The following is a 13988-nucleotide window of genomic DNA, read 5'->3' as shown; positions in this document are numbered from 1 at the left end:
CAAAAAAAAAAGTTTTTCGCTTCATAATATTAATTTTGAACCACTGTACTCACATGAACTGATTTAAATATGTTTTTAGTACATTAATGGATCTTGAGAGAGGAAATGTCATTGCTCAGGCCTCACTGAGCCATCGGATTTCATCAAAAATATCTTAATTTGTGTTCTGAAGATGAACGAAGGTCTTACGGGTGTGGAACGACATGAGGGTGAGCAATAAATGACAATATTTTCATTTTTGGGTGAACTAACACTTTAACCAAGAATATTCCATTAATAATGATTAAACTTTATACCAGGGTTATTATTAACTAAAACTAACAAAATATTCAAAAACATTTCTGTCAGTTGAAATTAAACATAAAATAAAGTTGAAAAATTTAAACTAAACAAAAATGAGAAATGTTGCTTTAAACTGAAATAGGTTTAAGTTGAAGCACTAAAAGTATTAACTGGAAATAACTAAAAACTAAAACTAAAAACTTAATAAACCTACATAGCAAAACGTAAAAAAATTACAAAAGCACATCTAAGAACTAAAACTAAAACATCTAAACTAAAATTAACATGAAAATTAAAAATATAAAATTTAAAAGCTAATACAAAATATTAATAAAACTATAATAAAAAGTAAAATACCGCTGCTTTATCTGGGAAGAAGGAGTTCAAGTCTTTCAGAGGAGCGACTTCAACACTTTCATCCGTGTACTTGAGCAAGAAATGCGGGACAGCCGTCGTACCGCTCGAGGCGCAGAGATTGTCATACGCCGCTTGCAAACTCAATATCTGTGAAACAGATCAATCCAAAACAATCTCATGAAACACAATGACGTCAAACTTTTACAGCGGCTCCAAAACTCATTTTAGACACTTAAGTCAGACATAAAAATGTCTGGTAACACTTTACAATATTTGTTAACTTTAGTTAACAAGAATTAACAATGAACAATACTTCTAAAGCATTTATTAATCTTCAGAAAGAGGGGCTTTATTGAGACTGGAACTAAAGACTGCAACAATGGAGAATATGAGGAAAATAATCTACATTCAAGCATGAAAAACTGTTCTAGTAGAGCACAAAAACAACATCAAGACATAATAGGCCACCTTTTTCTACATACTCTTTGGTGCCACCCTGTATGCTACATCAGGCCTATATGATATTATGTATTCAAATAATCAACATTGAATTAATAATTTTAATCAGCACATGCTTCCCATTATGCACTGACTAATGGCTCATTATCGTTCACACAAAACGTCGTCGTCAGTAGTGCGTTATCACCTGTTTGTCAGAGAAACTCTTCTCTAATGACAGCGGCTCCTGCACAAGTTGGACTCCCTCCAGAAAGCAAAGGGCAGGAAAGCAGAACCAATAATAGAAATGATATTTCTTCAGATCCTGGATCAACAAAAAGACCAGTCAGAAACACATAGATGAAAGGACATTAATTTATAGGGACATTTTCTAAGATGATGGCATACAAACCGCAAATGTCAAGAGGATGAATTTGTTAAGAATTGAGGAGTCGTTCACCGCAGCGCCGGACTGAATAGCGCTCCAAATCTGTGAAGAAGACAACATTAGTAGTATTAGTATTACTCATCCTCTTCCTCAAATTTAAAAGGCAGCTATGAATTAGTATGTATTAGCCAGACTCCGGCGGCCCGCTATATATCTGTACCATCAGAGTTTCATAACGAACCCAGAATATTTTAAAACTTCTCATAAGAAGGTAAAAGGTCTCTAACATTGTTTTGCGCATTGCATTGCTTGGGCAAAGTATCTGTCAAACTAACTAAAATCAAAAGTGCAATATGGCTTTGTGCCATTTTATTAAAGGTCCCGTTCTTCGTGATCCCATGTTTCAAACTTTAGTTAGTGTGTAATGTTGTTGTTAGAGTATAAATAAAATCTGTAAAATTTTAAAGCTCAAAGTTCAATGCCAAGCGAGATATTTTATTTAACAGAAGTCGCCTACATCGAACGGCCAGTTTGGACTACATCCCTCTACTTCCTTCTTTAATGACGTCACTAAAACAGTTTTTTAACTAACCTCCGCCCACAGGAATACACAAGAGTTGCGTTTGTAGAGTGTGTTTGTCGCCATGTCGTCGAAATGCTGTTATTTTCATCCCGCAGTCCAATCACCTTTGTTTGGCCTTCCCAGGGATGCTGTACTTAGAGATCAATGGTTACAATTTATGTTTAACTCGGTTCCCGAAAATTATAATTGTGGTATCCTTACTGCAATAGTTAATGTTGGACTGCAGTGCACATAATGGCCACAAGAGGGGACTATGTTTATGTTTATGGCTGTTTTCTGTATGAGGTACTCTTCTGAGTGAGTGCTAACGTTGTACATTTTCTGTCGCTGCTTGTGGAGATTAAAGAGTTCAGTCTCTCGGGAATTACTGTCTTTTGTGTTCATTCGACACAACACCACAATAATCCACATGTAAAACTATGTGCAGCACACGTTATGGAAAGAGACGTGACCTTTCCGGGCAAGGAGCGCTAAGCTGCTGTCGAATCACAACACAGGAACCGCTGGCACAATCAGAACTCGTTACGTTTTTCTGAAGGAGGGACTTCATAGAACAAGGAAGTCATCAGCCCGTTTTTATGACAGTGGAAACAGCGGTATACAGATAAGTAAATTATGTGAAAAATACTGTGTTTTTTTACACGCGAAACATGAACACGTGTTATATTGCACACTATAAACACAATCAAAGCTTCAAAAAAACACGAAAAACGGGACCTTTAAACAAGTATTTAGTCTGTTTGCTCTGCGTGTTTCAGAGCGAAGCGTGCACTTTGCTCACGCACATGATCCGATGTTTTCCATGGCTCAGAAAGGCTCAGTTCACAGTGAATGCATTCCATCTCTGCATGTACATTCACATAATTTCAGACATTTTTGTAGGAAGATTTCACTAGATTTGTAATGGGACGGGTTTTGTAAACCTGTTTTCAAAGAAACTATAGCTTTCCACCAAAATAAAAGCTCAACTGCAGTTTCTGTCAAATTAAAAGCCCCCTGGTTAATGCAAATGCAATAGTAAAAATGTTGTGCATTTACACTGTGAAACACATTCTGGGCCAAATTCACTAAACAATTGCAGCACTTTTGCGCACAGCGTTTTGAATTAAGATATTGTCATTTTTTCTTAAATACTGGGGGTTATAACAGACTGGGCCTTATTCACAAAACTCAGAGTTATTTGGCCAATGCGATTATCACTGTGTATAAGAAAGCAGGCAGCCAACAGAATCGTATTAAGAAGACAACAGTAATTTATCAAATGATGGAGAAGGATGTTCAGCATCCAGATATGCAGTAAAAGAAAGTGTATAATTAATTTAGCGAGTGCAAATAAAAAATGCTATCAGCAGGCACAATTAATTATGAGTGAATCAAAGGCCTCCACCTCATTGGCTGCTTGATCCAGGAGAGCCTTCTTGTCAGTGGATTTGAAGGCTTCTAATGTGTTGGTGTTGTAGAGAGTTCCAGGAGCTGGACAGCAGCGAGCAGGTGTGGGTCCATCACTGAAACGTGACATTCATACACTATTACATTCACTATATGCAATATTCAGTTCATTGTATATATACTATTTGCAGCCCTCACGTATCAATATTAACAAGCTAGCTCTTCAACCAGGGTTTGTTGATTAGAAAACCAGTGTTTCAACCACTGAAAGACATCATGGAAACAGCTGGAAAATAATATCTCACGTAGCATTATATTTACCTCAGGTAAGTCATTCAGTGTCCACAGCATGTTAGTTCACTAGAGAAATGAACTATAGAGGGAGCATTTCACTAAATATAGGCACTATATTAGCTTATATATACTTTACCTGTTAGTAATGTCTTATTTAATATGTTTAAATAAATTTGTCATGAAAACAAGTTATGACAGTAACTGTGTAAATGTTTATATTTCAAAAATGAATTGGAGTAGAAAAAAATTGAAAAGTAATTTTATAATTAGATTTAGAAGTTAATGCAAAACCTGCCTTATGTGCAACTTACAGTACATGTTTGTGTTGTTTTTTTGTTTTGTTTTTGAGTGTTGATTTTTATATCTCTAAAAAATAAAGCAACTGAATTTAACCATTCGCGTGCCGGTCAAAAACGGCTGATTTTGTTTGTTTTTTTGTCAATTAAATGAATGTACTATATTTTAGTTCAATAACGTTTTTCATGTAATATTTTTCTATTTTTAAGGGATTTTAAATTATATTTATGCTGTAGTTATAATCCATTTATTCACTTTTTGATCATAGACCTGAAAACGAAATTTCCAATTTTGAATGCTTTGGAGCAAAGGCTTAACTTTGGAGCAAAGGTCTCTTTTTAAAGATGACACTTGGCAAATTATTGCTTAAGTGAAAAAAGTTTTTAAAAAGTTAACTTGAAAAAAGTTATAGAATTTTACATTTATTGTTATGAAAAATGCTCAAAAATAAAAATTTTCAATTTTTATATGAAATATATTTGCAAAATCATGTTTTACTCTAAAACTGCAAGAAAATCAAAGGCATAAATCCAAACAAGTTGTGTTCCAAATTTGAGCTTGATTTCTTGAAAAATTAGCTTTCAGTCAGATTTAGTTTGGCGCAGTACCAAACGCTTCCACTAGATGAAATTCATATCCCATTCATTTCCAATGCAGTTTTTGACCACGAGAAGCACAAGTGTGACTATTTTTTTCAGGACCATTTAAGCTTTCAAATCATGTCCATGATTTTTTTTTTTTTTTGTCCAAGTGCCAAAACCTTTACCAAGTTTCGTACCATTCCGATGAAGTAAAAAATCCTAAAAAAGGAGAGGAAAAAAAAGTAATGTTTTTCGGTCAAAAATGACTAAAGAGCACCAGAGGGTTAATAGTTTGGTCTCTTTTGTGAATAGTAACCTTTAATATTATAGTAATGTGCAAGAAAGTGCACCTATAGTTTACAGTATTAGCTGATATAGATTTTTTTATCCTTAAGAAAATGTTAATTATAATTTAATTTATTTAAAGAGAGAGACAGAGTTTGTTCAATAAACCACGGTGTAATAAAAAACAAGAAAAAAGAAGCAATTTTATGTTGAAAATGGAGACGGCTCCATCAGACTACTGCGCTGCAAGCTGTGCTGTGTGGCCTGTGCAATTACTCAGCCATCATGAATGTGAAATTAATTCTACTGAAACAATCCTTAAGGATTTAACTGGCAAGAAAAATCCTTAATTTCACAAGTAACAGACGTGATATTGGGGCCATTATCCAAGGCTTTCAGAATAACCCACTACATTACATGCTTTTAATACACAAAACTTACGCATCAAATGCGCTGAACTCCAGTGTCAAGCGAGTCGGCAAGCCAACAGCATCCCCTGCAATATATAACAAAACATTTGCATTATATAACAGCTTAAAGGTGCATTAAGTATTCTCAGACACGTTCGGTTGTGAAATAAATAAATGATTCATCGGTTACAGGAAAGCAGAGCATTGCTACAATGGCATCTGTAACTTAACACCTTTAAGTGATGCTGAATCCAAGCTGACTGTGTCAGTATAAATCCAAGAGAAAATGTCATATTGGTTGTTTAGGAAGTGTAAGTGAAATATAAAGGATGTCTATGTTCAGAATACCACACTACTATACTATTAATATTCCTGCAGTATGCAGCACGTATATTGTAGGCAGAATGTACATGCTAGAGCTGCACAATTAATCGTTAAAAGATGCCGATCTCGATCCAAACATACACGCAATCTTGTTCCTAAATGACAGCAATTCGACTCTGTCTATTAAAGCTTTGACAAGTACGATCACATGTCCTGATGTTGCTGAGTTAGATGCATTCCTGGGTCAACATATTTTGTTGATCCTGGAACAACATTCCAGTCTGAAAATTTAGTCTTAACCTTATTTCTACCCCTAAACTTCATAAGATATCCCAAAAATCAGAGGGAAATTATATGAATAACACTGATGTAGAAGCACCAATTCATGATTTTAAGCCTAAACTTGACATAATCTGTAAACATGTCCCTCAAATCTGATTGGTTGATTTGAATGTTGCTCCAGGATCAACAAAAATATTGACCCAGGAACATGTTGAACTCAGCAATATCAGGTTATGCAGATCGGATCACAGCGAACATTCAGATCTGTTCTGATCCAGAGCAGTTTTCATGTATAGATATGAAACAGCTCTTTTCAATCACACATCATCATTATTTCTGTCTCACAATAATTCAGATTAACACGGAAGTACTGAGATAAAAGATTATAGTTCGGATATAAACACTGATGTCTATGAGAGCGATCAAAATAGAGTAAATCACCTTTTGAAAGAAACTTGATGCTTCAAATATAGATTGTATCAATTAGATTGTTACACCAGTAGGTGGCGATAAGTGACTGTTAAAAAAAAAACGTCATTTGTCAATGAATCATTCATTCAAGAGATTCATTCAAAACGGCGATTCATCCAGTAATTCATTTTTTTATGCCATTCCCTCGCTAACTTCCCTCAGTCTCGCTGACTCAGATGTGTGTCATTGCTTACGCTCTACTACTGGAGAAAACCTTGCATTGGGCTGAACTGAAATGTACTAGGCCCTTGATCAGAATACCATAGAATCCGCTATATGAAGTTGATTTATTATTTAATTTATATATATATATTTATATATATTTATATATATATATATATATATATATATATATATATATATATATATATATATATATATATATATACACACACACACACACAGATGCAAGAAAAAGTATGTGAACCACTTGCAGAATCTTTGACAATGTGAAAAATTTTAATAAAATAAGAGAGATCATACAAAATGCATGTTATTTTCATTTAGTACTGTCCTGAGTAAGGTATTTTACATAAAAGATTTTTACATATAAACATATACATATACATATACATATAATCCATAAGACAAAAAAATAGCTGAATTTGGGCTGTCAAGCGATTAATCGCGATTAATCGCATAATAGTTTAAGTTTGCATAATATATGTGTGAGTAATGTGTGTAAATAATATGCATATATAAATACACACAAATTAATGTATATATCTAAGAGAAATATGTTATGTACAAAAAATGTATTTATATATAATATAAATTATATAAATATATAAATAAATACATATACTTGTAAATATTTCTCAAATATATACATGGATGTGTTTGTATTTATACATACATAATAATTACACACAGTACACACACATATATTAGGCAAACTTAAACTTTTATTTTGTATGCGATTAATCATGATTAATCGTTTGACAGCCCTAAATTTATTAAAATAACCCCATTCATAAGTATGTGAAGCATTGATTCTCAATACTGTGTGTGGTCACCTGATGATCCACGACTGTTTTTGTGTTTTGTGATGGTTGTTCATGAGTCTCTTGTTTGTTCTGAGCAGTTAAACTGAGCTCTGTTCTTCAGAAAAATCCTCCAGCTCCTGATGATTCTTCAGTTTTTAAGCATTTTTTGCATATTTGAACCCTTTCAGGCAGTGACTGAATGATTTTGAGATTCATCTTTTCACACTGAGGACAACTGAGGGACTCAAACACAACTATTAAAAAAGGTTCAAACATTCACTGATGCTCCAGAAGGAAACACAATGCATTAAGAGTCGGGGGGTGAACACTTTTGAACAGGATGAAGATGTCACAATTTTTCTAATTTCATTTAAATATCATTGTTTTCATTTAGTACTGCCCTTCTGAAGCAACAGAAGATACTTGCATGTTTCCCGGCAGAAAAAAAATGGAGTACAATTTACCTTGATATTTAAATTCAAAAGTGTTCACCCCCCGACTCTTAATGCATTGTGTTTCCTTCTGGAGCATCAGTGAATGTTTGAACCTTTTTTAATAGTTGTGTTTGAGTCCCTTAGTTGTCCTCAGTGTGAAAAGATGAATCTCAAAATCATCCAGTCACTGCTGGAAAGGGTTCAAATATGCAAAAATGCTTGAAAACTGATGAATCTGCAGGAGCTGGAGGATTTTTCTGAAGAACAGAGCTCAGTTTAACTGCTCAGAACAAACAAGAGACTCATGAACAACCATCACAAAACACACAAACAGTCGTGGATCATCAGGTGACCACACAAAGTATTGAGAATCAATGCTTCACATATTTTTAATGGGTTTATTTGAATAAATTCAGCTTTTGTTTTGTCTTGTGAACTAAATGTAAACATCTTTTATGTAGAATATCTTACTCAGGACAGAACTAAACAAAAAAAATAACATGCATTTTGTATGATCTCACTTATTTTGTTAAAATTATTCACAGATTCTGCAACTGTATATATAGGCGTGTTTGGGTTGTTTTAAATATTTTAAAAAAGTAATTAATATATCGTAGAGTTGTTTGTGGTGGGGTAAATTAGATGCGATGTGCGGTGATGTCACAATCGTGTTGCATTGTGGTAAATGGAGCTGCCTGAAGTGTCAAATTGAGGGAGCGAGGGTCTGTCCATATAAACTTACACAAATTGGAACGCACTTCAAAATGGCGGCAGGGATTCCCCCGAGGGGAAGTGCTCAGGGAAGTTTGCGAGTGTGTCTAAAACTGGAGTGGAACGCCACCCATACGAGTGAGTCATTGAATCATTCATTCAAGAGATTCGTTCAAAAATGCTAATTTATCCAGTAATGAAACAAATGAAGTGTTTATGAGTGAGTCACTGAATCATTTATTCAAACAGATTAAATGTTTTAAATATAATGCAGCAATTAACATTTTTTAGTAAATTGTTCTGTTTAGCTGTGTATTTAGAATTGTGATCTCTATTTACAAAAAAAAACCGTGATTCTCAATTTATTCAGAATGGCGCAGCTGAATGCCTGAATGATCTACATTTAGCTCGTCACACGTCCAAACGCTTTATCAGATGCCAAAATATCACGATAACCTTTAACTCCATATCACAATCTCAGATGGCCAGACAGTGATTCATCTTTTATGAATCACTAAAATATTTGTGTCTGTGACGCCATGAGCCCAGAGACTGTAGTGTAAGAAGCTTGGATCCAGAAACAATAATCCTTATGTCAAAACTTGAAGTCACCATAAAATCAAAATTGACAATTCTTACTTTATTAATGGAATATTACACTGCTTATTATAAATGATTTATAAACGTGCATCATTATTGTGTTAAATTCATGTTGAATCAGAATATCTTCCTCTTGCATCATCTCTTCTCTGATGACGAGGGCGGGGCAACCTGTCACTCACATGAGATCCACCAATAGCAAACCACAACCATACAATTAGTTCCCACAAGCAAAATCAAGCCCCGCCCTACATTTGTTCTTGTTTGCAAAGCGTTTCACTCGGACATATGTTACAATACTGAAGAAAAGACCAGCACAACTTCCGTATTATGCTGTCAGAATTACATTTCCCGTACTCACCGTTATAGTAATAGCCTTTGATGTTTTTTGGACTTTCGTCTAAGTGGTAGTCGTTGAGTTTCTTCTGGGTCAGCTGATGCCAGAATCCCGCCTCCAGGGCACTGCAGAACGGGGCAAACTGCAGCTTCGCCGTCGATTCAGCTGCCATCAGGACTGATGTTTGGATTCCTCACACACTCTTATGAAAGACAAGACAGAAAAATAATGCAAAATAATGCAATATCAAGACAAAAAGAGAACACTGTATTCAGTCATTAAGTATTTTTGTTGAATCATTAGGTGCTGCAAACACAAATATTTTGATCTGATAACAAATAATTATGATATAATTTAATTTTTTTCAGTTTCAAAGCACTCAAGAACAAGATTCTAGTCCACAGTGATAAAATGACAAGATATCTTGATATATCAAAATAAAATAACATTTTAAATAGTAAAATGCACTCTTAAAATACAATCCTCGATGCTGATAGACTGACATTATTTTCTTATAATAACATATTAAAATTCCTGTTAGATTAGATTTGTGGAAGTGACAGTTTTGAAAAAGTAGTTCCTCTTTTTCTCTCGTCAACAGGCTTGGCTTTCAATCAATAAGAATATAATCACTGTATTAATCAGACAAATCGTCTGTCAACATAATACAAGTAAAATCTGCGTTGTTTATTATTGTAATGTTAGTAACTTCTGTCTGCTTCCGTAAAACATCGAGTCTTTCAGTGTTTTGTTTCGTTTTTTTGTCTGTTTTCACATGCTGCAGTAAATAGCATAATATCTGACGTGTGATTAGTGTCAATTATATTAATGTAAATGATAAACACAGCACTAAACACACATGATAGAAACATCACTTACCAGACAAGCACTTCCTAGTTGGCGTCATGTGATCACGGTCATCCCCCACGCATGCGCAGTCGGTTTGTTTTTGTATTGATCCCAGCTAGAGTTTACAAATGACTTAAAAAATAATTTAAAAATCAAATTACCGGCATCGTGAAAGACGTGCTGCAGTTTCCGCGGGTGTATCGAATAGGAGAAGCTAACTATCTTTAAGATTTTGTGATCTGCAGGGTTTGACTTGAGTTCAGTGTTAGCAGAAACGCTTTTCTGATGAGTTATAAATGTTTTAAAGCGTTATACTGTGCCGCAGTTATATAAACGATGAGCAGATGCTGGTAAATAAGGTGAAACAGTCGTTTAAACGGGTTAGATGCCGTCAAACCTCTTGCGTTGCGTTCATGAGAATGTCCAAAAGAGGCTTATGGTGCCAAAACCATCGAATAAAAGACAAAAACCCAAAACAAAAGGAAAACACAGACAATTAGACAAGAAAACACGGACAGAAACTTATAAACGCTGTTCCTTTTCATTGTTAACCCTGTGAAAGGTGAATCAGTTCATTTGTCAGGATGAAAGTGATCGAGCCAGAAAAACCAGACTGACACTGACACAGCTTCAGCTCTCTGTCCTCCACCACAGAACAACATCACATTTATAACCACTTTAGAAGCGTTTTTATACGTTTTCTAACGTTTTTACGTCTCACAATTTTGACGTTTTTCCTCTGAATTCTGAGTGTATATCTCACAATTCTGATTTTTTATTTTTATTATTTTTTTTTTTATATAGCTCCTGAATGCAAGGGACAAACTCATCAAACAGTGTGTACATCTCACAGTTAATTTTGAGTTTACAAGATAAACTTTCCTCAGAATTCTGAGTTTACATGGTGGAGTTTTAATTATTATTATTATTATTTATTTTATTTTAGAATTCTGAGTTTACATTGCACAATTTTGACTTTTTTTCTTAGAATGTTGACTTTACATCTCTTTTCTCTCCGTCATTGAATGACAAAATAAAAAAATAAAAAAAAATTAATTCAATAAATAAATAAAAGATTGTTTTTCTTGTAATAGTGAGTTTACATCTTGTGATCATGAATTTTTCATCAGAATTCTGAGTTTATGTTGTGCAATTTTGTCTATTTTTCTCGTACTTCTGAGTTTACATCACTCAATCCTGACTTTTTCTTAGAATTTTGAGGTTTCATTGCACAGTTTTCACTTTTTTTCCTCAGAATTTTTACTTTACACCACACAATTCTTTTTTTCCATCATGGAATAAAAAGATTAAAAGCTGATTGTGACTTTTTTTCTCATATTGTGAGTTTATATCGTGCAATCCTGACTTTTTTTTTTACGTTGTGCAGTTTTAATTATTATTATTATTATTATTATTATGAATTCTGGGTTTACATTGCACAATTCTGACTTTTATCTTAGAATTTTGAGTTTACATCTCTTTTTTTCCCATCATTGAATGACAATTAAAAAAAAAAAAAAAAGTTTGTTTTTCTTGTAATAGTGAGTTACAAGAAAATCCCCCCCCCCCCCCAAAAAAAATTCTCAGTTTAAAGGGTTAGTTCCCCCACAAATTATCATTAATTACTCTCCCTCATGTCGTTCCACACCCGTAAGACCTTCGTTCATCTTCAGAACACAAATTAAGATATTTTTGATGAAATCCGATGGCTCAGTGAGGCCTGAGCAATGACATTTCCTTTCTCAAGATCCTTTAATGTACTAAAAACATATTTAAATCAGTTCATGTGAGTACAGTGGTTCAATATTAATATTATAAAGCCATGAGAATATTTTTGGTGTGCCAAAAAAACAATATAACGACTTATATAGTGATGGCCGATTTCAAAACACTGCTTCATGAAGCTTTGGAGCGTTAAGTATCAGCGTGTCGAATCATGATTCGGATCGCATGTCAAACTGCCAATGGCTGAAATCCCGTGACTTTGGTGCTGATTCGACACAAGACTCATAACGCTCCGAAGCTTCCTGAAGCAGTGTTTTGAAATCGGCCATCACTAAATAAGTCGTTATTTTGTTTTTTTGGCACTACAAAAAATATTCTCGTGGCTTTATAATATTAATATTGAACCACTGTACTCACATGAACTGATTTAAATATGTTTTTAGTACATTAATGGATCTTGAGAGAGGAAATGTCATTGCTGGCTATGCAGGCCTCACTGAGCCATTGGATTTCATCAAAAATATCTTAATTTGTCTTACAGGTAATAAATGACAGAATTTTCATTTTGGGGTGAACCAACCCTTTAAGTCTAGCAATTCTGACTTTTAGAATTTTGAGCTTACATTTCACAATTTGTACTTTTTTCATCAAAATATTTAGTTTACATCATAAAATAACAAGATTAAAAGCTGATTGTGACTTGTTTTCTCGTAATTGTGAGTTTACATCTTGCAATCCTGACATTTTTAAGTTTATATCTCACAGTTGAAAAAAAAAAGTCAGAATTTTGATTAAAAAAAAATCAAAATGACCTTTTTTTATGCCGTGGCAGAAACAAGCTTCCACAGGTTTGACTCGGGACGAGCAGCATCAGTAGAGTCCTGTGCTGGAGCATCTTGTTTGCAGAATCAGGTTCTTTCTCTGTGATTATTAACTGATCTGAATGAGATGCTTTAGGGAATTAATGCAAATCCAACCATTTAAATAGATAAGTGGGATCACAAATAAATGACACCAATATGAAACTGTCAGCATGTTGAAGTATATCCATAATTCCTAAACATTGTGCATGTTAGCAAGCAATTTTTGAACTGGAAATAATTCACAATATTTCAATAAAGCAATCTTCACACAGTCTTCACGCAATCTTCTCCACAGGATATAAAGTATGTTAATAATGTATAAACACAAGTTCATCTACCTATTAAAGTAGTCACACTTGTAGTAACCTTGCAGATCAAATAAGACCTTTTACTGAATCATTAATTCACTGTAGTATAGTTAGGCCTATAATAATGTATATGTTTAAACAAAGATGTTTGATTTGAATGCCTGTACATCACTGTACACAAATCATGTTTTTGTTTCATGACGACGTCTATTATATTGATTTATAGGAGTTGAATTACTGTCATCTCAGATTTCAGCATGAATTTAGATGTTCTCCATCTCATTTTCTCAATGAAGAAGTGAAAATATAGCTGCAATGGGGAAATAACAAAATGTAAATCATGTAAATGAATTAATTAGTAATAAGTTGTGTTTATGATTACGATAATGAATTAGAATATGATAACAGTTTGCAATATCAAGCAGCATAACAGACCGGAAGCCTCGACACGACTGTGAACTCTTATGGTAAAAGAAGGTGGATCATGATTTTTTAGCACCGTTTGTTGTCTAATTTTGGCGTTTAGATGCGGAAACAGTGACTTGACATCAGGCTTAATAAAATTAATTAAGGCTTAATTAAATTACATTACTCATTTCCCACTTACTGTAAACTCCTACACAGACCTCACTGCAAAGACTCGATTTCCCCCAATAAAGACCCAAAATACTGAAAACATACTTAAGAAAAGCATCTGATTGAGCTCGGTTATAGAGTCAGCCAATCATGTGCTTTAACAGAAAGTGACAGGCACTAATTGAGGGCTGCTGTTAGAAGAAAATGATATATGAAAG

At 34.0% G+C, this 13988-nt stretch overlaps 1 protein-coding gene across 1 annotated transcript in view; it reads right to left on the bottom strand.

The window, feature by feature from the left end:
- Window positions 1-10919, bottom strand: part of atg7 (ATG7 autophagy related 7 homolog (S. cerevisiae)) — a 99020-nt gene extending 88101 nt beyond the window's left edge. Inside the window, exons 1-7 of the mRNA XM_067388785.1 lie at window positions 10329-10919; window positions 9474-9651; window positions 5336-5390; window positions 3436-3553; window positions 1490-1567; window positions 1286-1402; window positions 640-786 (exon numbers count right to left, since the gene is read on the bottom strand). Coding sequence (XP_067244886.1) covers window positions 640-786; window positions 1286-1402; window positions 1490-1567; window positions 3436-3553; window positions 5336-5390; window positions 9474-9621 — 663 coding nt within the window. The 5' untranslated portion in view covers window positions 9622-9651; window positions 10329-10919. The remainder of the gene's footprint in view (window positions 1-639; window positions 787-1285; window positions 1403-1489; window positions 1568-3435; window positions 3554-5335; window positions 5391-9473; window positions 9652-10328) is intronic.
- Window positions 10920-13988: the final 3069 nt, after the last annotated feature.

This window comes from Chanodichthys erythropterus, chromosome 6, assembly GCF_024489055.1.
Source record: "Chanodichthys erythropterus isolate Z2021 chromosome 6, ASM2448905v1, whole genome shotgun sequence".
NCBI classification, from domain to species: domain Eukaryota; kingdom Metazoa; phylum Chordata; class Actinopteri; order Cypriniformes; family Xenocyprididae; genus Chanodichthys; species Chanodichthys erythropterus.
Note: the sequence above shows the minus strand (reverse complement) of the source record. Positions and strands in the feature narration are given on the sequence as shown.